A 24,560-nucleotide genomic window follows, 5' to 3' on the forward strand; every position below is an offset into this window, starting at 1 on the left:
CATTGCAGGACCTGCAAATATGGGAGACAAATTTAATTTTGTCTACACTTTCCCCATCAGCTTGTGAAACTGTCAACTAGTTACCTACTTAAGGAAAAAAAAAACAACCCCAAAACAGCACATGAGTAGTTGATAAAATTACTATATTGCTTCAGAGAAGTTTGGTTTTGGTTTTTTTGTAGGGTTAATAAATAGGATGAAAGGTGGAGCTAGTAATTTAGCCACACCCATGGTGAGGTTTATAAAAGGAGGTTGTCAAAGGGAAGTTCCTTTCTACCAGTCTATGACAACAGGCAGTTTTATTTAACTGTTTTTTTTTCTTAAAAAATAATACTAATCCTACTATGTCAAAGCTTCTTAAAAGTTCCCGTACTGAAGATACTCCTCTAAATGAACCTTTGAGGCAGCAAGGAAAGGTAAGTCATGGGGTCTGCTTTACTACCTGAATTCCTTTTTTACACCTAACATTTCTCTGTCAGAGAATAGAGTATTAATGTCATTTCAAAGGTCTGTATTTTCTCTGCCATTTGCGATTGAAGTTTCGTTCTCTATAACTTTGTAATCCTCTATCATTAAGTCAAATGAAGAAAAAGCTGCCTTGAAAAAGCATCCCCAAAACTGGAGAGGTTGTTCTTTGTCATAAGGTAGTTACACTTTCAAGACTGATGACTTTAAGGGCTGATTTGCACCACCTGGCCTCAACACTGAGGTTAATGTGGCTGTTGTAATTGTGCTGCTGTTTGTCAGTCATACCAATATTAACTTCTCAAGCAGAGAAATAAAAGATATGCTATGCTTTATTGCACAATTGCTGTGGCTTAGTCATTAGACTTTTTGATACACCCAAAAATTCTGCTATAATTTTTGGTTTCTACCGTATCACAGTTTCCTTATATGTATGTGCACAGGATTGCTTATGAGTTACTCTGTTCAGCAGAGGCCTTGTGAGTGACAGTGGAGGTCCCTCCATGAGATCAGGTGCTATGAAAGTTTGTTTGCTTTTGAACACAGGTGTTCACATTGGTATAATAATTCTGAGGACAGGTCTGTATCAGTTTACAAGATGTCTGGATGAAATCTTCCATAGTCTTTTACTGAAGTCAAATGCAGTGTATTAAAAAGTGGATCACAGCAATGCAAGGTGTGTAGCATGGATGTGGCAAGAACACTGGTCAGCATAAAAAATACCTCTCTCATTACACTGTTTACCTAGCTCTGGGTTTATTGCTGGTGTGATGGTAAAGCTGAACTGTGAGGAACTGGAGAGAGGAGGATGAACCTTAAAAGTGCTTTTTAGGAGCTCCTTTCAGGCTTCTGAGAAACTGGAAGGAAGTGTGGATGGACTTCTTTGAAAACTTAATGTGCAACCAGATACACGTATCATAATGTTCTTCTCCAATTACTTTATCTGTACATGACTAGATCAGAGTAGTAAGTTTCCTTTTATAAGCTTTCAATACAGAATAAGTCCCTAATATTTTTTCTTACTAAATGCATGCAAAACATGGGAATATTTGAGGGTCACTAGACTACCAGTGCTCTGAGCATATTCTGGAATAATTAGCACGGGCTACAGAAATAATCAAAGTAATGTTTTCCACAAAACTGGTGCTCTTGATGGGTTCTCTTTTATCAAGGTATAAGCAAAACTGTGAATTAATGTATTGGCAAAAGCTGACTGATGGCATCTTGGGCAAAATGTCATGATGCAAGCTGGAGAGACTGTCACAGTATAATTAGACTTTGTATAATTAGTAGACATGAGAAAATAAATGCATCTTACATTTGAATACACACATTTTCTACCTTGATAATGCTGTGGCATTTCTTCGGAGCTTCTGCTGTCAATGTTAAACTTGTAGGACGCTTAACTTGAGTAGTGTGGTCATTTCTGCTGCCTGCCATATGTTTTCACTGATATGCAGCCAGTTGTGGCTGTGCTGGACTGTGTGAAAGGAGGCTTGTTTGACAGCATAGCATCTCCTGCAAGGGCAGGCCCTTGGCTTTATCCACTGCCATTCTTCCGGGAGGTTGACAGGCTGCACTTACATTGTTCCTAGCTATTTTTGAGTGCATTGCATTTATTTTAAGTAACTTATGTTGATTAAACTCTTAAAAAATACTTGCTGATATCTCTTGCTGTACTAGTACAGTAGATAGGGGAGATGAAGGAGGAGGAAAATACTGTTAATAGTGGTAGGGAGTCTTAGGTGTCTCTACTCTTGGATGCTTTTGGATGGGTTTTCTGGATCAGGAAAAAAGTTCAAGCTTTTTCAAATGTGTGATGAAGAGTTACTGACTTTTTGACATCATTACACAGCTTAACATCTTTGTAAATTCGGTCATCCCCCAAGCAGGGATTAAAGTGACTTGGAAAGTAATAATTGTGGAATACTTATCTGACATAATTGTGGCCCCTGCTATTCAACACAAATGACTGAAGTGACACTGACTGTTCTGTGGCTGATTACTTATTTTATTTGATAAATTTAGATAAGTCTTCAAAAGTCTACTTTTGAGTAGCCAAACTACAAGCCTTTGGGTGCCACCTTCCTTTTCTGCTTTGATTTTTGAAGCCACTTATGTAGTAAATGTAGGAAGACTTCTCGGTGGTGAGCTGAGTAATTAGGAGACAGAAGGCCAATGGCAATCTGTTGTAACTTCCTTGTAACTTTTTGAGGCAGTGTGTGAAGACTGCCACTGACAGAGGCATTACCTTGATATGGTATTCCATTAGTCCCTTCACATTTCAAAACTTCTGCTGTCAGAAGATTTAAGCAGAAAATTCAGCATATATAGGTGAATATAAAGTCCATTTTACCTCTACTGCTGAGAAGACCCAAGCTGACCCTGCTCAGCTGGATGCCTTATTGCTTTATGGATTTCTCTCTACAACTGTTATTTATTTAAATAGTGGGATCTTTAAATCAGAATGCTCTACAGATCTTAAAATAACTGCAGTTTCTTTAACATTATTTGATGTCCTTAAGTAAGGGTAGTGCTGCCAGAGGACAGAGACAGCTGGCTTTTATTGCCCTAATTTAGTTGCAGTCAAACCAACTTTCTAAGTTTAAACAGTAAATCCTGTAGACTTGCAATTTTTCAGGTTTTGTTCACCTGACTGTCATGCATATAGATAACAATTTCCAACACAAGGAAGAAGACTGAAATTCAACTCCTTTGTGTAAGCTGGAAGGGGAGTTGCAAAGGACATAGTATACAATAAAAACTCTCCTTAGATTACTGAGATCTAAATAAGAAACTGAGAAAGAAATATAACTGCCAGTCAGATGTCACTTGTCCTGAAACAAAGTTTTTGAGGTGTGTTAGTAAAACATGTGAACTACATCAGGTAAAGGATTTGCTTAGTATCCTGTGTATGGCTTTAGGATGATGTATTGTCTCTGCTGCTGCAAAAATCTTTCACTGGGATGCAGGGGCTACAGGCAACATGTGATCATGGTAGAAAACCAGACAGAGAAAACCTATGATGGGCTTGTCAGATGACAGATGAACTTACTCTGTAACTGTGGAACAACAAGAAACGTTTGTCTGACGGATGGCAGTGATATCTCTGGTCCCCCTTTGAAAGGAACGCCTGGCTACTGGTACAGTCCTGTCTCTTAAAACAATGTGGCACTGAGGGATTGGTGATGCTTTGTTGCAGCATTCACTGGGTGCTACTGCAAGAAATTTGAAGTGCTGCCTTCTGATCTGTGACGGTGAAGGTCTTATTTCAGGTTTTATTGGTTTCAGTGATACATAATAAATCATAAATAAAATGTGTCTGCTCTGCAGTAGCCTAACTGTACCCATTTAAATCCACTCAATGCATTGGTGGTACAGGATATATGGCCTCTGAGTTTCCTGTATATGTCCTGCTGTAAAAACTTGAAATTGCAAGTAAAGATTTGTTCAGATTTATGTCTGAGGTAAAACTGAAAGGCATTTCTGCTTTACTTGAAGCCCTAAGCATATGGGCTAAGCATATACTTGTAGCCCTAATCCCCTGGAAGGGGCTGGAGAGCCCACTCAGGAGTGACCAGTGGGAGCTGGGTGCCAGCCTGTGTGCTTGCAGGGTGCTGCAGCAGAGCCTGAACTTCATGGGGGAGCCAAACAATCTTCTATATGAGCTTAAGTGAGGTGTTAGGGGCTTCCAGCCCACAAAACTGATTTTATTAGAACATAAAAATAAATGTGAGGGAAAAAAAAAGCACTTACCAAGAGGAGAAAAATCTGGTAGGTGAGGTTAAAGCTCCTTAATAATATAGACCTTCCATGCCCTATGTATCCTGTGGAGGAGGGTCCTTCCTTCCTATCTTTTCTAGCTGTTTAATTTTGTGACTTCTGATGTGGATTGTTTGTTTGTGACTTCTGAAGTTGAAGAAATTTTGTGCTGTCTCCGGTTTCTTTCCATTTCTTGTTGAGTTTGCCCTTTGGTTGAAGTCCCTGGCACAAGCCCAGTACTTTGCTATGGCATCTCCCATTGCCCACTTGTGCATCACACTGAACATGGAAGGGTTTCACTCCCAGCTCACCCCATGGAGTGCACTCACAGCAGTTAAATAAACAGCTTTCTCTCTGTGTATAAACATAAAACCTCTTTGAGTTAGATTCTCTTGCCATGCTACAGGAAGCTTTTCTCTTCATATCAAGCACAGACAGGGCCATTTCTCTGGGATGGGGACTGACAAACAGTGACCTTATTTCAGTTTAAAAAAAAACTATGAAAGAAGCAGTAACTTCTGCTCTTGGACTTATTGAGTTCTTAGTGTCAGAGAACTGTTGCATTGGCTTGACCATCCTGTTTTCCTGCATGGAATAGTAGGGGAAAGAACATAGCACTTCAAACAAGAAAGGTTGTAGGCATCTCTACTGAATAAGGAAAGCAGTAGTGTTCCTGGGATTAGAAAATACTGCACTTCCTGGGGTAGCATCATGTCACCTGGTTAAAGTTGGGACAAGTTCAGTTGTATTTTGTTTACATGTCTTGTATGTCAAAATATATTGATAATATTCATATACTGGAAATTAAACTTCAGCATCAATTTGTCATCAAACAGGGGTATGAAAGCTAAACCCTGACGTCTTGTATTCAGCAGTTTCTCACAACCAACATGTCATGCTGAGGGAAAACAGAACAACGCTGAAGTAAAATGATGTGCCTGTGCTCTCAACAGGCAAAAGGCATTTAGTTTGATAAGGTGCCAAACAGTGTCACTTGAGAGTGTTGTAAAGACTTCCAGCTGTCTTGCATATACTATCTATCTGGGTGACTTGGAATTTATCCCTGTGAGTATTTCACCAGAAGTGACCTTGCCTGATGTGGTGACTTCAAGATCAAGTGCAGCTTGTTGCATTCTCCTGGTAATATTTTTGACCAAGGCTGCATTTCTCTGAGCATCCTGCCCACTGCTGAAGGATGGACTGTGTTTTCCAGGCTCTCCTCCCAACAGCCTCGCTGCTTGCTGCAGGAGCTGCTGCCCTGCTATGTTGACTCATGTGGAAGGTGTGGCATGTTTTTACCAGGAGTGGGAGGGTGTAAGAGAGTTGCAGCAGAGTGCAGCAGACTCTGAGATAAGCTCTGCAGGGAAATCAATCTTACGGGAAAACGTAGGTTGAATCTCACATTTTTGCTATGTGAGTTAATAAGCAATCTGACTACCAAAAAGGGAGAAGAATTGGACTTGTACAACCAGCATGCATAAAACTGCTCACTGGCTTGGAAGAGGCACACCTGCTTTCAGCTGATGCTGGGTGCTTCAGCTGCAGACACTCTGCAGCTGCTCATTTTTTCCACAAGTTACTACCTTGATTCACCTTGGGCATGTTCAGTTCAGTAATATCTTGTTATGGGGACTTTCAATAGCTGACTAATCTTGATGAGAACAGGAAGGCTTTGTTAAATGAGTTCATGACTGGGAAATAAGGACTGTGTTTTCACAAGTTTTATTTAGAGTCCTAAAACACATGTTCACCTTTTGTACATATATTTTATATCTAGCACTAAAGCAGTCATGCCTGAAAATATCTGATAGTTGCCATCTCAGGAGCCTTTGATGCAAAGTGTGAGTTTATGCAAGGCAGGAGATGTGCCAATTGTTCTTTCAGGCTCAGCTGAAGGACACTCTGGTCATTCCAAAGAATAACAGCTACTGGGAGGCTGCTGCTGCTACAGCAAGTGCCCAGTTTGAAGAGAGCTTATCTACAACATTAACACAGGCTGGGCTCTCAAGGGCAGATTGCATGTGCCTGAGAAGAAACAGTAAGACTTGTTATTCTGCACAGAATCTGCTGCACTGACAGGTTTATGAAAGGATACAAACAAAACCAAACCCTCCCAAACACCAAAACTGCCAGTTTTGCTAACCTATGCTAAAAGGCTTTGTCTTCTAAATGTGAAAAATTGGTTCTTGTATAAATCTATGAGGGAAATAGTGTGCATGTAAATGACAAATCAATCCAAAGTAGCTCATTCTTCAGTTAAGTGATGACTTTTCTTGATTAGTTTGGCCAGCAAGCTAAAAACATAAGTGTCTGGGAAAGGCAGTGAGAGAAGTATCTACACTTACATTATGTATACTATTTAAATTAGTTTAGTACTCTTCCAAATCAGTGCTTACACACAGTGTGCTGAAGGAAAAGCTTTGCAGAGGAGAATGTTGTGGAAGTTTAAATTCAACCTGATACTGTAAAATAACTTTAAAACTTCCTAATTGGCTTTTTTTCTGATGAGTAAATGATGCATGTGTTCATGTTAGTGGGCTGGTCCACAGTGGCTCTTGTTTGCAGAACAATATCAAGACACAATAATTCATGCGAGCTTTGTACTGCAGCTTCTTGGTGGAAATATTGCAGCTCAATAGTGCAGCCCAAAGATTTCTGATATAGCAGATTTCAAATGCAGGCTATCCTTTCAGAGCAAAGCAACAGTAACTTGAGGGATTGAAGCTAGCAACCCATCTATTGAACCCCCTCCCATATGACTTGCTTTATTGTGTCATATTGTGGAGTACTTAAATAAGGTAACAAGCTGTCACTCTTATCTCACAGACTAGAATACTTTTCCTTCAACTTGAAATTCACAAGCTGTGATCAGGTAGCAATGCCATTGTAACTGAAGTAGTAAAAGGTATTTATGCAGTTTTCATATACAGTGAAAGAACCCCTGAAGAACCCCTCTGTGGCCTTTCTTGAGTTTCCCTTAATGGGGAAACTTCCAGCTCTACATGCACTCTAGATCCCAAAAAAGCTCAGTTGGTTCTGTACTCTCTTTGTCAAATATACAGATTTCCAGTTTTAGCTGTAATTATTTGTGTGGGGTCATTACCACAATGCAAGTGTCCTCAAGCTTCAGTGCATTTTAGCTTTCCCATTTTGTAAGCAGGAGACCCCTGCTTTCTGACAGACCTTTTGCAAGTGCAGGTTTCTGATCCTTACTAAGAATATAGGTAGCTGTTACATCTGTCAGTGAAGTTCTTCTCTTAGTGATAAGAGGTGCTGCACCTGGGTAGAGTAAGAAAATCAGTGCACACTGCTTTGAAATATGAAGAAATACCAAATTGTGTTTCTCTGCCTACTCGCCCAAGAGATCCAATCCTATAAAATCCCCAGGTTTTGTTACCTGTGCCAAGGACAATTGCCTCCTGCTTTCAGTCAAAATATGTGTGGAAGACTGTGAAGTGTTGGTGGGCTGTTCCTCCACCTTGTAGATGAGGAGGGCTGAAGGATTGGTTCAAAACATGAAATACTAAAGGGGATCTTAGCAGCTTGGAGAAGGCTTAAAACATGTTCCTTCACTGTTTTATGATTGCTGGGTTGTGATAATGTCACTGGGACACCCTGCCCATATTTCTCCACTGATTAAGTAGTGTAAAAGATTGACATGGTCCTTTCAGCAGAGATGGGAACACATGGATGATTGTCACACTGTAGGTCTATGGAAAAGTGACTCTCGCATTCCTCCAAAGAAAACCGGATGGTTGGGATTGATTAGATGAAGAGGAGAGACTTCTTTGGGTTTTGGTTTATGGGAGCACCTGTGATGATCTGTGCAGGACAAATGAGGTGATGCTACACACCCTTCAATGTCCCATCAGCTGTCACATGAGCACCTTATCTAATCAGAGGTTTACAGGACATTTCTACAAATTATAGCCTTAAAGCCTTCATAGGTTTGTACATACATAAGTGACTGTAGGTAATCCATTTTGCTCACACAAGACAGGAGTCCAAGAACCCTTACCTGCTTCACCAGTGCTGTAAAGATAAAAACTTTCAGGTTTAGATTTATGTATTAAAATATTATTTATTATAAATATATTTATATAGTATATATTTATATTTCTAAGGACTGAAATAAAAATCAAGTTACAAGACCTGAGCTGCTTTAACTATTGCCACAGATACTGGAATCTATCTTTACATCATTGAGTTGGTCCCCTTTTTCTGTTCAGGAATTTAAGGTAGAGAAAGATGCCAGAACTGTTAAAAGGCTGAGCTGGCAGTTCATACCCTCACTCTTTCCTGGGCTCTCTCTCCTGGGTAAGGCAAGCAGACAACAAGTAGCCTGCAGTGATACATCTACATGGAATCACTGGATGATATTGGTTGAAAGAGATAATCTTGTCCACTCTGTTCAAATCCATCCTGAACAGATCAAGCTGCTCAGGAACTTGTTGAGTTCTGAATATCTCAAACATTCCGATTCTCCAGCCTCACTGGACCCAATGTTCAACCACTCTCATGATGAAAACATTTTTCCTAACATATAATCAGGATTTTCCCTGTTGAAACTTGCCTGCTGCCTCTTGCTGTGTCTGTGTGCTTTTAGAAGATCCTGGCTCCATCTTCCCTACACTCTCCCCTTTATTAGCTGAGGGCTGCAGTCATACATACCCCACACACCTTAAACCTTCTCATGTTCAGGCTGAACCAACCCAACTCTCTCAGCCTCTCCTGTATCGTTCACTCCATCTCCTTAACTATCTTGGTATGGTAGACTGGGCTCCGGAGTGTCTGTCGCTGGTTAGTGGCTCCCCAGTACACAGGTACTGCACTTTTGCAATCCCTGAGTACAGCAATCACTGTCCTGGATCTGCAAGCCCAGCCCAGTGTAGAGTTGCCCTCCTTTTCTGCAAGGACATTCTGCTGAGCATTTTTCAATTTGTTGTCCACCAAGACCCGTCAGGTATTTTTTTTTTTTTTCCTCTGAAGTTCGTCTCCAGCTAGCTGGCACCCAGCAAGGTCATTCCTTCCCTGGGGCAAGAATTTGATATTTGCTTTCCAGGCCTGTTGTCCTCACCTCTTTCCTGGTCTGATATATGCACAGGTAGTGAATGTTTTGGAGAACTTTCTAACTTTTAAAGGAAGCTATTGAATTCTGTAACTTAGCAAAGACCCCCAGTAAAGCACTAGGTTAAAACAGAGGGTTGGTAGGAGCATTTATCCCCCTCTGTCTAGCCACCTAAAGGATTTTTGCTGAATGTTCTCTGATGTGCTAAATTTTCTTTATCACTGTAAAGTGAGAGATATGAAAAACTAATCCCACAACAGTGGGGGATTCAGCCCATTTAATCTCAAGCACCTGAACAGATCTAACAGCATTTTTCTCAAACATAAGTTACTTTTTGAGTTAAAACATCTGTCTTTTAAACCAACTTGCTCTTCTAAATGTTTTTCTGGTGCTGAAGTTGGTACACTTTATATCCCTGAAGTAATTTTGAGAGTTCCCCAGACACTGCCTAAAACTCCTATGGAAGTTATATTTGGGCACTTCCTACTGTGCTTGTTCAGCAGGCTCAACTTCAAAGATTGTCAGCTTGGATAATTCAGCTTATTATTATGCCATCAGTACTCCTCATGTTAACTTTGGGATTTCCTGTTTTAAAAGAACTTCAGAAAATGGCTCAGGCCATAATACAAAGACAGGCACTTTGTTTTTGGTTTTTTTGGGGGTTTTTTTTTGGTTTTTTTTTTTTTGTTTTTTTTTTTTAATGTCTATTTTAATGCTTTCCCCTTGAACCTTCTTTTTAATTCTAAGTTGATGATTAGTCTGTAAGATCCAGCTACAGAATTAAGCTGAAAATTGAGAACAGGAAACGATAAATCTGGAGGCTAGTGGTGAGCTGACCTGGACCACAGCAGCTGCTGCTGCTAGCTGTCTTCCATGTGTCTTACTCCCTCCATCTTGAACAGGGGAAGGCTGATGTGTGTTCTCCCTCAGCTCTGTGTATCCCCAGTCTTTAGACCATATCTGAGTAGTCTGTGTCTGCTTTCAAAGTTTGATATTCCCTCCCACTCAGTGGAGTTATTCCCTATGCCTGTTTCTGGCCAGCAATAGCAGCCAGTGAGACAGGTCCTGTCCTCCCAGTGGTGACATCCCAGTGTTGATGGGGCCTTGCTGTGTACTGTAAAACCCAGCAACTGCCCCAGATTTACTTTTCTAAATTTGAAAAAGAAAAAATGGGTGACTTTGATATTAGATCCCTTTTTGTTTCTGCTTCAGAGTGGATGGGATTCAGAGTTCTAGCAAAACTGCAAGGCAGCCCAGAGACATAAATAAGGAGCAAACAGTTAGGGCTGGAATGACTTAAGGCAATATTATTGCCAAATTTTTCATAATGGGAAACCTTAGTCAGTGCTGGCTTTTCTTGCCTCACTATAAAACATGCATCATCACAGCATAACTTTGTTTATAAAGAAATATTAAAAAGAAATGTGTTAAATTATTCTAGTGCATGAAACTAAGCAGAAACCTGATCATCTCTAGTTCATTGTTAAACCAAGTGCTTTTGTAAAATGATATAAAGCCTACCAGAAGAAAAAACCCTAAAGCATAATGCATGAGTACATATAGAAGTGCATCAATAGCAAACTGCTGTCCAATGTGCAAACTGCAGACATGCACCAAACAAAATTGGTGATTGTGTTGGATGTAGAAGTCAACAGACACTGCCACTGACACTGCCAAGTGGGTCAGACTTTTACCTATGTGATAGAAATTGAAATGCAGACATCAATGACTGAACTAAATTTTAAAGAAATTGATGTCTCAAATAATTGAAGGAAGATTGTTTTCTCCAAATGGAGCAAAGAGAATTTTTTTTGATAAGTGAAATGTGGCAGCCTGCTGCTAGACACAAAGAATGATTAATACACAGTCTCATCTGGTCATCCTATTAGGTCTGCCACCTACTGCTGGATATACTGGCTTGGTATTGCTTGTCATGTAAGAGAAAAGCTTTGCCAAATCTATCACACTAGCTAAGTAAAATCACACAAACTGAGCTCTGTTACACCCTTTCCAAGTTGGAAGATAATTACTGTGTCTCAGAGTTACTGGGCAGGAAGGCAGTGAAGGTATTTATTAATAGGAGCTGCTGCAGAAATGTGTCTCTGCAGCTGGCTGGAGCTTTTAACCCAGCAGTGTCTGCAAGTCACTTGGATCATGGAAATTCCTCTTTACAAGAAGTTGAGGAGAAACAGGAGAGGACAGCAGAAATGGCACAAATCAGTTTACTGCTCTATAGGAAGAAAAATCTAAAGACTTCCCAAACAGACTAGAAGTCTTCCTGAGAAAGGATGCATGCTCTTTCCTACAAAGTAGGACATGCTTGGATTTACTTTATATGTAAATGACCAAAAAAGGTTTGTTTGCTTTGTAAATGAGAGGGAGGGAACAGAGTCTTATAAGAAATCTCTAGGACCTTTTTTGTGCCAGTAGATTACTTGAAATCAGAGCACTGGAGAGAAGCAGAACCGCTGGGACAAATCCTGTTTGGGAAAGAGGTGGGAAGTGCTCGGTATCAGCATCTCACATCTTCTGGGACTGCCTTCCTTGTGAAGCACGCTGGGTCAGACTAAGTTTCTTGTAGTTTTGAAGTTTTGAAGCTGGAGATATTATTGAACTCAGCTCCGTTTCTTGACTCCTTCGCTTTGGGTCTTTGCGTTTGTGCCTTCCCTGTAGTGCCACAGAGCCGAGCCCTGAGTAGATGCAGAGGAATTACTCAGGAGCAGTGGGACAGCATAGGGCTGGGCTGTTAGTTACCAGCAAGTTGAGAAATCTGCCAAACATGGGGGTTTGTTTTGGTTTTTGTGATTCATGCACAGCTCATAAAAACAGTCGTTCTTTCCTTTGACACTGGAAGCTGTAAAATTAATGTTTCTGTTCATCTTTTCAACAGGAAAGCATATATAAATAGTGATATACATGGTTTTCTGATTTACAGTCTGAGTTTGTCCATTTCTATAATTTGTCAAGTTATTCTCCACTCAGTAAATGCCTGGACAGCAGCCACATGGGGTTGCTTGAATTCTTTCAGTTGCTAAAAATAAGTTGGCTTTGAAGTTTTTTTCTGTAACTGCTGAGGATATTAGAGGCAATAATCAGTGACTGTCTGCCCATATTACAAATTGTTTTCATGCAAAATTGCATTTTCAGTCTTTGGCAGGGGGAAGAAAACAGATCTGTGCAGTATGGAAGAAAGTATCCAGTACACAGAGACACAGTAGCAGAAGACAGGGCTTAGTGCCCACAGGGGAAACACAGTTTCTGGAGACAAAGTTTTGAACTAGAAGCCGTTTGATTTAAATCACTTTAATTACATTCAGTCCTAATTTTTCCTCCTTGGTCCTTCAAACTAATAAGTATGGGTACTACTTTTCATATTACAATTGTATGTGCTTCTGGATGCTGATGTTCCTTGTTTACTACAGATTCTCTGATGTACCTTCTTCTTCCATTTAATTGCTTTGCTTTCTACTTGCATTCTCATATCCCTCTTGCCCAATTCTTGTTTCGTTTGGGGTGGGGTTTTTTGTTTTGATTTGGGGTTTTTTTGGTCACTATTAATTCAAATTAAATTCAGTGCTTTACAGCATTTCAAGGGATATTGTTGTAGAAGCCCCTTCTGCATCAGTTTGTATCAATAGGTTCCACACTGTGGGTGCAGGAATAGCTAGTGTGCACAGGGAGAAAAAATATATGCTGAGAGGGAGCAAGTGAAATCCTCCTGAGACCAGGTAAGCCCTGGAGGGCAGCAGTCCTGCTGAATCCACTGGACACCCCAAGAACCCATAAACTCTGATGTGCAAAAGTTTGCTACACCTGCCTGAGACATCCACTAGCACTCATTAGTATCAAACAGGATATGTAACTCAGCAGCATCTGAAAAAGTGGCAAATGTAGGCTACAGAGCTGCATACACAGCTGGTGAAGGAAGGGAAGGAACCCTTGAGGAACCCTCTGGAAGCCACTGGCTCACTAGTCCAACCTCCCCACGTGAGTTTTACTTCCTGACTGTAGCTCTAGCAGGATGAAATAAGGGGTTGTGGGACAGGGAGAACTGAACTATGTGAACAGTCCTTGATAAATACACACTAATAAAAGCAACTCAATTCTATTAATAACAGTTAAACTCAAAAGCATTTTATGATAAACATTAGTCTGTTTCCCCCAGTGTAATTCACTCATCAGCAAAATGGATAGTCTAACACAGGGAACTTGCAGCTATGGGTAACCTTACTCATACCTGCAAATATTTTAATTACAAAAACATCAAGCAAATCACAAATTTCTGCCCTGAAAAAAAAAAAATCATTATCATATTTCTCTCTTTTACTTCATAGGATTTTCTGAAACTACTCTTTAAATTGCTGCTATTTTTTTTTTTTTTTTTTTTTCTGTATCTTAAGGTCATTTCTATTTTCCTGATCCTCTATATCTTCGTCCTGTTGTATTTTACCCCTTTTGCCTATGTTTTCCAATGTGGAAGAAGGAATTTCTTTAGGTATATTGATAGATGACTTTTTGGGAGATGGGCACCTACTTTAAAGTCAGTTCAGCTTGTGTGTGTGTTGCAGAGTTTTGAGGAATTGAGCTGTGCGTGGTCTGCCATGAAGTAAAAGGTTATGGCATCCTTTTCTCCTTGCCTTCATCACACATCTTTTTTCCTCCACCCTTTCAAAGGAGACTCCAGCTCTCTATCCTTACATTCCTCACACCCACTGACTAGGACCTCTAGTGCATTCCTTTGTCCACCTGAACTGAATTCCACCCTAATGATCCTGTGTTTCATACCACTCCCTTGCCTGGGTGCTGCTGCGGCACCTTGAGCCAGAAGGACAGGTCGAGGTGCTGGCATGGCTCACGGAGCAGGTGGAGCCCTGGCAGTGCTGCTGCTCACAGCAGCAGGTGCCAATTATCTCATGTGGCCACAGCGATTGCGCTGCTCCCTGCAGCTCAGTAAGTACCTGTTTGCAGGCAAAAAGGCAGGAGCTGTTGCTGAGATGTACCTCTTTGGCTTCACCTGTGCAAGCATCAGCAGAATCAGCTTGCAGGTTTTAGGAACTTGTGCTATGAGGATTTTTTATTTGAGACAATACGAATGAAGTTTGCTGCGGTGGTGTTACTCAAATCCCTCTCAAACTGAGGTCTACATACTGAAGACAATTAAGTACCTCTGTCTTCAATATGCTGTAAATATCACACTCTTCAGAAAGTACAGCATGGAAAACATTCTATGAGTGTAATTAAGTGTCCTATTTTTAACGGGATCACTATGTCTCTCCACTGCTGCTGCCTGTTAGAAGTTCTGGTCAACACCTCCTTGTGAGAGGTTCCTTCTAATCATTATTTCAACTAGAAAGGATAGGACTCTCTTGTTGGAGTAGTGCTGTCAGATCCCAGCTTAACTTCAGAGGGGCACTACTTGGGCAAAAGCCAATATACCATGATGGATTTGCTGTTCTTTTACCAATAGGATGCCTGAGGTTTTTCAGCTGTGCTGGAATCACTTTCCACATTAAACAAATGGAGGAAAAAGAGTACATTGAAAAGCAAAGCTTAAAAGGCTTGGAGAGATTCAAAGAAATGAAACAATAACATGTTTAATAGCTAATTCCCATTCTGGTTTGGCTTTAAGGTAGCTTCAGCCTTCCAGTTTGCTAGCAGCCCTCCTGAGTTCTCTGCCAGCATGAGTCACAGCTTCCAGAGCTGGGATCCAGTCCTTTAGACAAGCCATCTTTAAAGGTCTGATTACTTTTTCCAGATGATAGTGAAGTATAGTGAGGTTTGCTTAATGTTTTCCTCCCCTTAAAACAGGGGTTTTGGTGATTATAAATTCAACTGCGTGAGCTTCTTACATCTCTTGGTCCCTGATGCAGTCTGAGTACCCCTGGGATCCTGTTTGGTGTGGTTTCATGCTGTTATGCAGAGATAGATGTCTTTGGAATACTCCTCCCTGCTGGGCTGTCTCAACTAGTTGACTAGGAATGCAAAACAAGCAATAACCAGAGTCCTGGTCTGACTGTAAACCATTATTTACCTGTCAGGAGTGATATTTCCTGCTGACTGTGGAGTTGAGTTAAGAAACTTAGCTACGTAACCATAGTATGTAATTCAGGGCACAAACTGAAACCCATATATGGTGGCTCCATCTTATGTTTCTGTAGTCTGTAATGTACTACTTGAGAGAATGGATGTGAAGACAAATTTAGCATTCATAGGTAATTCCCTCCAGGAACATAGAAGGGAAGAGGTCTTAATGTGGCTGCTACAAGGGGGGAGCACCATGATTTCATTGTTAAGTGAGACACTTCAAAGGACTGCCAGCGTTTTTGTGCTGTATTGGCAAAAACTCAGGCTTTCCTGGATTACAGTTACTGTGCTTCCCAATGACAGATTTTTTTCCCTCTGAAAAGCTGTTCAGACAAGTGCAGCAAGGCTCCAGTTGCATGACACAGCAGTCATAACTGATTGCCTGTGCTCGGAAGAAGCCTGGTTGGATGAAGAAAGACCAGTGTGCCTGGAAATCATGAATAAACTCTAAATGCAGCACTGCATGAGGGAGCTCATAGACCTGCTACTATATCAGGGGGCATCTGATTGTTGTGCAGATGTGTTAGACACTGAGCCATTGTGAACACAGCTGAATTAGGGCATTGTAATGAAGGATTTTTACTCATTTCAATTTTCAGCATACAACTATTGCATCACTGCTCAACCAATGTAGACAAAGACCATCCAGTGAATCTTTTTGTTTTTTTCCCCTACTATTTGGTAGCTGAACTAAAGGTTTCATGTTTTCTTTTCAGTGCCAAATTGCTGCAAGGAACAGTTCAAGCCGGCAACCAGGGAAAGTGTTTGGATGCTCAAAGTAAGTATGTTTGTGCATTTGTGTTTTTTAGCCAAGAACTTGTGTTTGGTGTCTGTAAGGCAGTAGCTGGATAGGTTTGGTATCAATAACAAGTGATATTGCTTTCCATCAACTTTGACTATGTAATAGTCATGAAACAAAACTGATGAAAGCTAAACGAGAGGCCACAGACATATTAATTAATTAATAATTTTATAATAAATATAATAAGTAATGTGCTTTTTTTTTTTCCATTGGAGTAAGAAGGAAATGGTGGCAGAAAGGAATTAAAAATTAAAAAAAAAAAACTATAGGTGGTCAATTAATCTGACTTCTCTCTTCTGCCTGGGAGATTTGAGAAATTTTATCCTTCCCTGTTTTTGTTTTGTTAACTGTTAGCTCTAATGCACTTTATTAGTGCTGCCATCATAACATTAAGTGGAAAAAGAGCAAATTACATGAAGCACAAGTACGGAGTTAGCAATTAATGCCACACAGAATTTGTAAGGTGCTGTCCCTTTTTAAATCCCCAACTACGGGAGTTTAACTTCAACCATCCAGCCTCAAGCTTGGCATCTGTGAAATCTGCTCAGGAAGTCACCTGGGGAAAGTGGTATCAGACCAGTGATATCAGACAGGAGGCCCACAAGGTGGCAATGTTTAGAAAGCCTTCGGAAGGGATCTGTGCATCCCGCAGTTGCCATCACTTGCTGCCCTTGTACCATTTGTGCTGCATCGGTGCTGTTAAACAGAAAATGCCAGTGTTGCCAAAATAGAGCATAATATACCCGGTACCAAACCTCTTGTTTGAATAGGTTCACCATTGGCAGTGCTCACCACACTCTACTGGATACCATTCCTGCCTTTTCCCTTGGAAGCAGCATTAGTGGTTTGCAATAACTTGGAGCTTCTTTATGCATAGCTAGTGATAAACATATGCATGGTGCTGAAATGATGCTCAGGCTGTGTAATGAACTTCCATTTTCAAAACATACTGCTGCATTTTTGCTAATGCTTGCAAAGCTGTTACAGTGTGTAAATAAATGCTAACTTTGGATGTAGGAGGCAGCTCAGTTTGCAGTGATACTTTGTGCTTCACAGCTAGAAGTGAAAAGATTTGCTTTACTGTGAAACTGGGGGGTTGTTCCTGGTTATGTAATGCCCTAAAAAAAAAAAAAAAAAAAAAAAGTAAAAAAGGAAAAGATAACTTAAATATGTTTGCAGAAAGATTTCTCTAGATACCTGATAGATGTGAGAAACTTCGGGATAAGTTCTATGGTAAATATAAGAATTGCCACCAGCAATTGTTCACAAGTGCAGACATAGGTGAGTAGGAGAGGGACAGTTAAACAAGGAGCCACACAGTCCAGATTCACCAGATTGCAAAACTAACTTCAACAGCAATTAGCAGACATGTGGGGCTCAAGTGTACTTGAGAGATTCTCAGGACAATCAGCCTATAATTTTGTCAAGAGTTTCTTATGCCTCAAGGATGAAACAATAAATCTAGACTACAGGAGGCTCTCAGAGCAAGAGCTAGGAAAATGTAATTTTCTCCCCTATGGATGCAACCTTCCCAGGAAGGTGTTGCAGATGGAAGTGCAGCAGGACAATGCCCTGTTCTGAGCCACAGAGGCTTTTTCATCTGTTGCTGTCTGCTCTAGCATGGAGTAGAGGCTGCTCCCTAAAGTCAAGCTTTGTCACTGTGGTTAAATTGGCATTGTCACAAGCACTTGGAAACAACAGGAAATCTAAGGAAAACTGTGAGCATGGAGATAGTGCACAGCCACCAAGTGGACATTTATAAAAGCAGACTGCATCCTACCTGTCTAACAGAAACTTATCTGACGTGTGCAGATTTCCTGCAATGTGTAAGTCTTTCTGCGAAGCAACAGCTTTCCAGTGTATTCCCAATGGATTGCTGCTGTTTAGCCTTTCCTTTTCAAATCCTTTCGTCCTTATGGCCTATTATATATCCAAATGAAGATCTAGTTATCAGCTTTCTAATACCAGAGATTCATTATATTTCTGCAGAATATGCTGAGCTATTACAATTCCAAATCCATGTAACATGCTATTATATAATAGTCTTTGCTCAGGAAACCTTCTGGTCAGATTTCACTGACTTTGAGTCTGAAAAGTGTGTGTATTTTTTTGTGGAGTTAAGTTATATGGACAACAACCTGAGGGATGGATACTGGTATGTTCAAGAAATTTTGCAGTTCTTGTATTATGTGCTCTCATGTGTGACATGTAGATAAGGGGCTTTTTGGCAGTAACAATTCCTTGATTGATGCACTATCACCGAAACAATTACAATACATCCTAATATTAGAAAGCAAGGCTGGTTTCTACTGGAACATTAGCTCAGGAATTCTTGTCAGATTTCAGTTATTGTGAGATAGGGGAAGAGAAAGAAAATACATTGAAAGTATGTGCATGTGTATACATCTACATGTGTATATAAAGTATGTTTGTATGATGAACTACTGAGTAATGAAGTGTTCAGGGGAGATCTGAACAAAGGCCTTTATGGACTTTTTTCTTCCCTGAAGACATAAATATTCTCTGGTTGCTCATGATAAAGGTGCGTGTACTTACCCAAACCAGGTAGACTAAATAATTGCTTCCTCTCACTCCTTTCTCCTTACCTCTCAGCATGAGAACTGGTGCAGAATAAACACTATTTGTAGATGAGGGCTCTTTGTTTCCCACTCAGTTTCTTGCTACTTTTTTCCCCCAGCTGGTTTTGACAATGTCCACCAAAGAAGACCTGATTTTCCTAAGGGATGCCTTGTAACTTCAGTCAAAAGACTGAAGAAGTGTGAAATAGGTGAACTTCCGGGCTGAGGGGAGAGGTTTTAAAGCATTTTCATTCTGTGGAAACACCATAAAGTCCTCCAAAATGCAGTGGAAGTCATCTGCTGAGGAGTCAGTCCTGCACAGGACACAGATGCTTTGTAGATCCATCATGAGAAAGCCAGAGCCCTAAATCCTGAACCTGAGGGAGCAAAGTTAACCAAGTGGAATGTTTGTTTATGGCTGTGCACTCACCAGCCCAATTCCCTTCTTAACTTAGGAATTGGGTAGCTTGGATAGCCTTTTATGGTGCTGTCTGAAGATATTCTGAACTTTGGGGTGATATTTATTTTTCCAGTACCCAATACCAAAAATTATCCCACAGGAGCTCAGCAAAGCAGCTGATGATTCATCAGAAATGTAACTTTACTTTTCAAAAAAGATAACGTGTGGTTTTGTTCAGAGTTAATGAGATCCTTTCCAACACAGAAGCTGTCAACAGCACTGACATACATTTATAGTTACAAAAACACATAGCCTTGTGGTTGGGGTTTTTATTAAATAGAAACCTCATTTTCTACTGTAACAAGGAAAAGGCACTGTTTTCTTGCCACTAGTACCTTTTGTACTCAAAGTGTTAGAAGCCTTTTATTATTATTGTTATTTTATATACAATGCAGCTGTTCAGAGGTTACAAAATGGTGCCACTTAATGCCAGGACTGCTGAAGCCATGATAATATAAAATAATCTATATATAAAAAAGATACCCTTGTTTCCAGTCATCTTTTATTGCCTTCTGCATCTTGCCTATCAATGGTGCTTCATTTAGAAGCTGGAGAATGTTCATTAAAGGATGATTCAAGTAATGATTTGAGGTTTGCTCCAGCAGAAAAAGAAACCATAAAATGTAGGACCTTGAAAAATATTAATCCTTGTCAGACATATCAAGTATTTATAGTGCATGTAAATGCTATAAAAATAACTTGGTAATTTCTCAAAGCAGTTTCTAGATTTTATAAATATAATCTTGCATGTGCCCCTGTGCTGTGGTGTGGTAGGCACCAGGGAGCTTTCCTGGCCTCTCTTCCCAAGCTGCTGCTGAAGCCTGCATCTGCACAGCAGGCATTGGGATACTGAGCTGTGCTACTCAGGGCCTCCAGCAGCAGAGTAAAATCCAGAGGTGGACAGGCTCCAAGTATCAGCATTTTTAAATATATCTCTGCAATCACTGGAGCTGGAAACTTTGGTTTTCATTAGCTGACTGCTTGGATTCTTATACACTTCAGTTGCTCCATGATGTGTAGCTTGCAGAAAATCATGCTATGTACTGAGTCAGAGTAAAGTGGGAGTCACTGGCAATGCACAGCACACTAATGAGGTCAGGTGGAAGCAGCACATAAGTTGTTCTTACAGTAAAGTTGTTCCTTATAATAATGGCTTCTTCAACATTCTTAAAGACTTGTTTAGCACTAGGTCAAGTATGAGAAGGCCACTGTTGTGGAGAGTGCTGTTGTGTTACAATACAAGGTGGCAAAATTAGAGGTTTTCAGGCTTTGGGACCTAGTAATTTGTTTCACTCAAATCCAAATGTTGCAATCATCTGTAGCATCTTGCATGTCTGCTCCTACTTGAGCCTGGAGCAGGCACAGGAACAGGCATATGGTGGGAGGTGCAAAGGGGCACAGGGACAAAGTCAATGGCAGCTGGCTTGAGCCTTAAAAGCCTCAGCTGGAGATCTGCTACCAAAGTGTGCACAGCTTCCACCCATATTAAAAATCCTCTCTGAGTCATTAGACTAGACTAGATTAGTACATGTCCTGGGTACCATTTACTGTGAGCTGGGTACCATTTACTGTGGGAGCACCTGTTTTAAGTTTCCCACTACCCTTTCCTCACAGAAGGAAGCTGGCAGTGCCCCTATCTTCAGGTTTATACAGTGGCTTCCATTAGAACTTCATCCTCTTACAGAAGGCCTGGATTTGGCACACCACTAATGACCTGAGTGGGATGTGGGATAAATGCCTCCTGAGCAGCACTGCAGGAAACTACCATTACATCACGTTGTAGGTTTTTAAACAAATAACTAATTCTTGTCTTGTGTCTGTATAAAAGAACAATATTGACTGTGCTCAAGTATTTTCAGGCTTGATCTGATTTCATAGCTAGGATCATTTTTGTGAAATGTAAGAGGCTTCACATAATCACTCTTTTAAATCTACAGCTTATGTTTGACAAGTGGGTCATTGGTTAATGGAAGCAAGTAAATCCAGCTGTTTATCTTTTCAGTAAGACCATGCACTTTCTGTATGCTCTTGTCTGCTCAGAATGGAGACGTGTACATTTTTAATAACCCTCCCTCTATTTCAGGGTAGGGGCGTGAGCTTTATCTTTCATTTCTTCCCTACTTTCAAATAAAATAAAGTCACAATATTACTTCTGCTAGTATCCTACCTGATCTGTAAATTTGTGGCAGCAGTTGTGGTACTATTAATTTTATCACTATGTGTGATTTTTAAAAAAGTTGTTAATTTGACTTAATGAGGAAAATTTACTGTTGTACATTGCTTAAAAGTTTGCTTGCTCCTTTATTTCTCCTACCCAAGCCCCCAGGATTTCTGTGTGTTGCTCTCAAGAGATGCACCTTCGATTAAAGCAGACCAGCAGTAGCTTTCTCCCAGATAGCTTTAACTCTTAACATTTTTTGGGTAACTTGACATTTCAGGGATTCAGAAACTGCTATGTAAGCCTTCTGTAGGGTCCTAGCATCTAAATAAAGCACTTACAGCACTAGGTTAATAAAGTGCTCAAAGTACTAATGGAAACTTTGTCTAATAGGTCAAGCTCCAAAAGTCCTCTTAGGGAATGTCTGTCAGCAACATAATTTTCGTGACACAGTTTTCACATATTCTAATTTTTTTTCAATTCAGACTACTAATATAAGTGTAACATGATTAAAGCTGTCTATGAAAATTATTTTTCCTCTTCATGTGAAAGTTATTTTGTTAATAAAGACTTAGCATAAACACTAAGAAGATAATGAGCATTAACTTGCCAGGGGAAAGAGTCTGTTTTCCATCAATAAGTGAGAAAACTAAAACTTCCAGATTAGTTAGGGTATTGTGCTAAGTAGCAATTAAATTATACTCAACACTCTCTTGCTCCCGAATGCTCTAGTACTTGCAAATAGAAACTATTACTTTAGAAGTGTGTTACAGGTCTAAATTCTTAACGAGTTTAAAAGCATGTGGGTAAGAAATTCTCGGAAAGTGAAGAGCAGAATTCCTCAGATGCTTGCATTTGGCCGGGAAGGAGCCTGAATTAGCTGAAATCAATTCTATTTGTCTATGGGAAGGCAAGCTTCTGTTTAAAAATGTAGTGTGTAATACATGTATTTGCTCTAGCCCAAAGAGGAGGCACTCCCTGATTTCTCTGGGATCTAGAGATCACAAACAAACCCTTGGCAACCTAGTTTTCCAGAGGCGCTGAGGTGCCTCAGGGATTTGGGCTCTTTGGTGTGTTAATGGCAGCAATGTGTCACACGAGGTGTGTGGATCCCGGCTGTGATGCAGCCTTTAAATACAGGTGTCACTTCTTGGGGCGGCTGAGTGAAGGTTCGTGCAGCTCAGCAGGCAGCACTGCAGCCCGTTCCCCTGGCCGGGATGAAATGAGGAGCAATTAGCTAATGACAGCATGTGAGCTGGACAATAAATATGCTGGGGACTTGTCCGAGGGAAGGAAACCAATTTGACCCGGGTTCTCTGCAGGTGGCTGAGGAAGGGAAGTGGAAATTGCCCAAGCCTACAAAGGATTATGCCTGACAAAGGAAGAGTGGGAAAGAATGGGAGAAAAAACAATGGAGAAACCTCAGGTGTGGAACAAATCCTGAGATAAAAAGGAGGAGGCACTCATTTAGTTGTAGCAATGGAGAAGGATTGGATTTGCTTAGCTGCAGAGCTGGAAGTACTGAAAAGATTAGAAAGGCACCCATGGAAGAAAGGATGGAGACATGCCACAGTGGTGCTGAGGATGATGCTTGCACAGACTTGTGGTAGTGTTTTGTGAAAGCTGGCCAGAACAGCAGGGCCTGTTTCTGTGCTTGTAAAATGAGGAAAGCTGACAAAATTCAGTTTCAGTAAAATGCTATGAATGTCCCAGAAAAAAGCAGCTATCAGGAGAAAGGGGAAGGTTGCACACAAACAGAAAAGCACACCACTTTCTGTGTAACTTCTTGGCATTTGCTGATTTCATGGGCAATGAGACCCCTTGGCTCTGGAAGAGAGTGATTTGTAGTGCGCTGTAGGGTCCTGAGGAAACTGTAGAGTATTTTGCAGCAAGGCACTCACAGGGTTTTTGGGCTGGGGCTTGCAATCACAGAAATACTCACACACTACTGAATGACTTGGCAGTGTGATTTTGATCCTGGTCAGGCATGAATGCGCAATGGATTTTTTTAAATGTTAGCTAGAGCATGTAATACTGTTTACATTGGCTTTTTGCTGGGTGTGGGAGGACAGACACTTAATTAACAGTTTCCTGGGACAAAGTAACCCCTTCAAATCCTAGTTTGTAAAGATCCAATCTTTGTCAGCTAGGGAAACATTCATGATCCAGTAAAATTTAATAGACCATCTGTTGGAATCATTACTTTCTTGTGCCAGCCTTCTCCCTTCCTCTTTCGCAGTGGTGAGCATCTTGGGCAGGTCAGACAGGTCTATATCAATTGACTGAAATGCTTTCAAAGTGTATAACTAACATTTTCAGTGTAGAGCAGTAAGAAGGCATATCAGAGATGGAGATTGTCCACTCCCACTTGATTTTTGATCACATTTTTGCCTTTTTCCTGACATCCCTCCTGAACCCCAAGTAAGCCAAAGATTCCTCAGCAGCTGAAAATAAGTAAATAAATGCTAGACTTAGTCTCTCACATTTCCAAGCCCTTCCAGGCTTTTAGCATTTATAACTTGTTTTACTGGTTTTAAGTTTTACTGGTTTTAAGATACCAATGTCTGAAGCTCTGACTTTTCCCAGCAGTAATAGTCATAAACTCTACTGTGTGAAAACATGAAAATCCCAAATCCTTCTCTTCTAGAACACTCATCTCACTTTCATTTAATTCAATTTTTGTCATCCTCTGAAAAAAATGTAGGAATCCAGATTACCTGAACATTTTTTATGATTTTACTTTGGCTTTCCCTTTACAGTTGAACTGTGACAAAACAAGCCTAGAAAACTAGTTAACACCTCGGTGCTAATGGAAGAGGTAATGGTACATCTAGAATAGCCCCAGCCAAATAATTCCATGTAAATGTATGCAAATGAGCCATGAGTCAGTCTCCAGTATTCAACCAGTATTAAATCCTTACTCAAAACATTTATTGATCACAGCATCCATTTCCAAGTTTTTAGATAAGAGCAGCTCCACAAGGTGTGTCTGAAACTCTACTTTAGCCCAGAGGATATCACTGAAAACAAAGGTGACAGACACTAAATAACTCCAAATTTTGGGTTAATGGAAGTAAAAATTCCTTCTGTTTGGAACCATTCCTCACTGAAGTATTTCCTGCTCTCATGGGAGTTTTTTGTTATGTAGAAAGTATAAAAATGTCCCGGCTATTCGGTGTGAA

General features: G+C 40.4%; 1 protein-coding gene across 2 annotated transcripts in view; it reads left to right on the forward strand.

Moving 5' to 3' along the window:
* Positions 1-24,560, forward strand: part of MAPRE2 (microtubule associated protein RP/EB family member 2) — a 98,736-nt gene that overhangs the window by 10,185 nt on the left and 63,991 nt on the right. The window contains exons 1-2 of one of the 2 annotated variants that reach the window (XM_085572099.1): positions 258-416; positions 16,096-16,157. In XM_085572099.1, the coding sequence (XP_085428225.1) occupies positions 345-416; positions 16,096-16,157 (134 nt within the window). In that variant the 5' untranslated portion in view covers positions 258-344. Of the gene's footprint in view, positions 1-257; positions 417-16,095; positions 16,158-24,560 lie in introns of those variants that run through there. The other variant, XM_021536580.4, reaches the window with a different exon arrangement.

Source organism: Lonchura striata, chromosome 2, assembly GCF_050655825.1.
Source record: "Lonchura striata isolate lonStrDom1 chromosome 2, ASM5065582v1, whole genome shotgun sequence".
Lineage (NCBI taxonomy): Eukaryota > Metazoa > Chordata > Aves > Passeriformes > Estrildidae > Lonchura > Lonchura striata.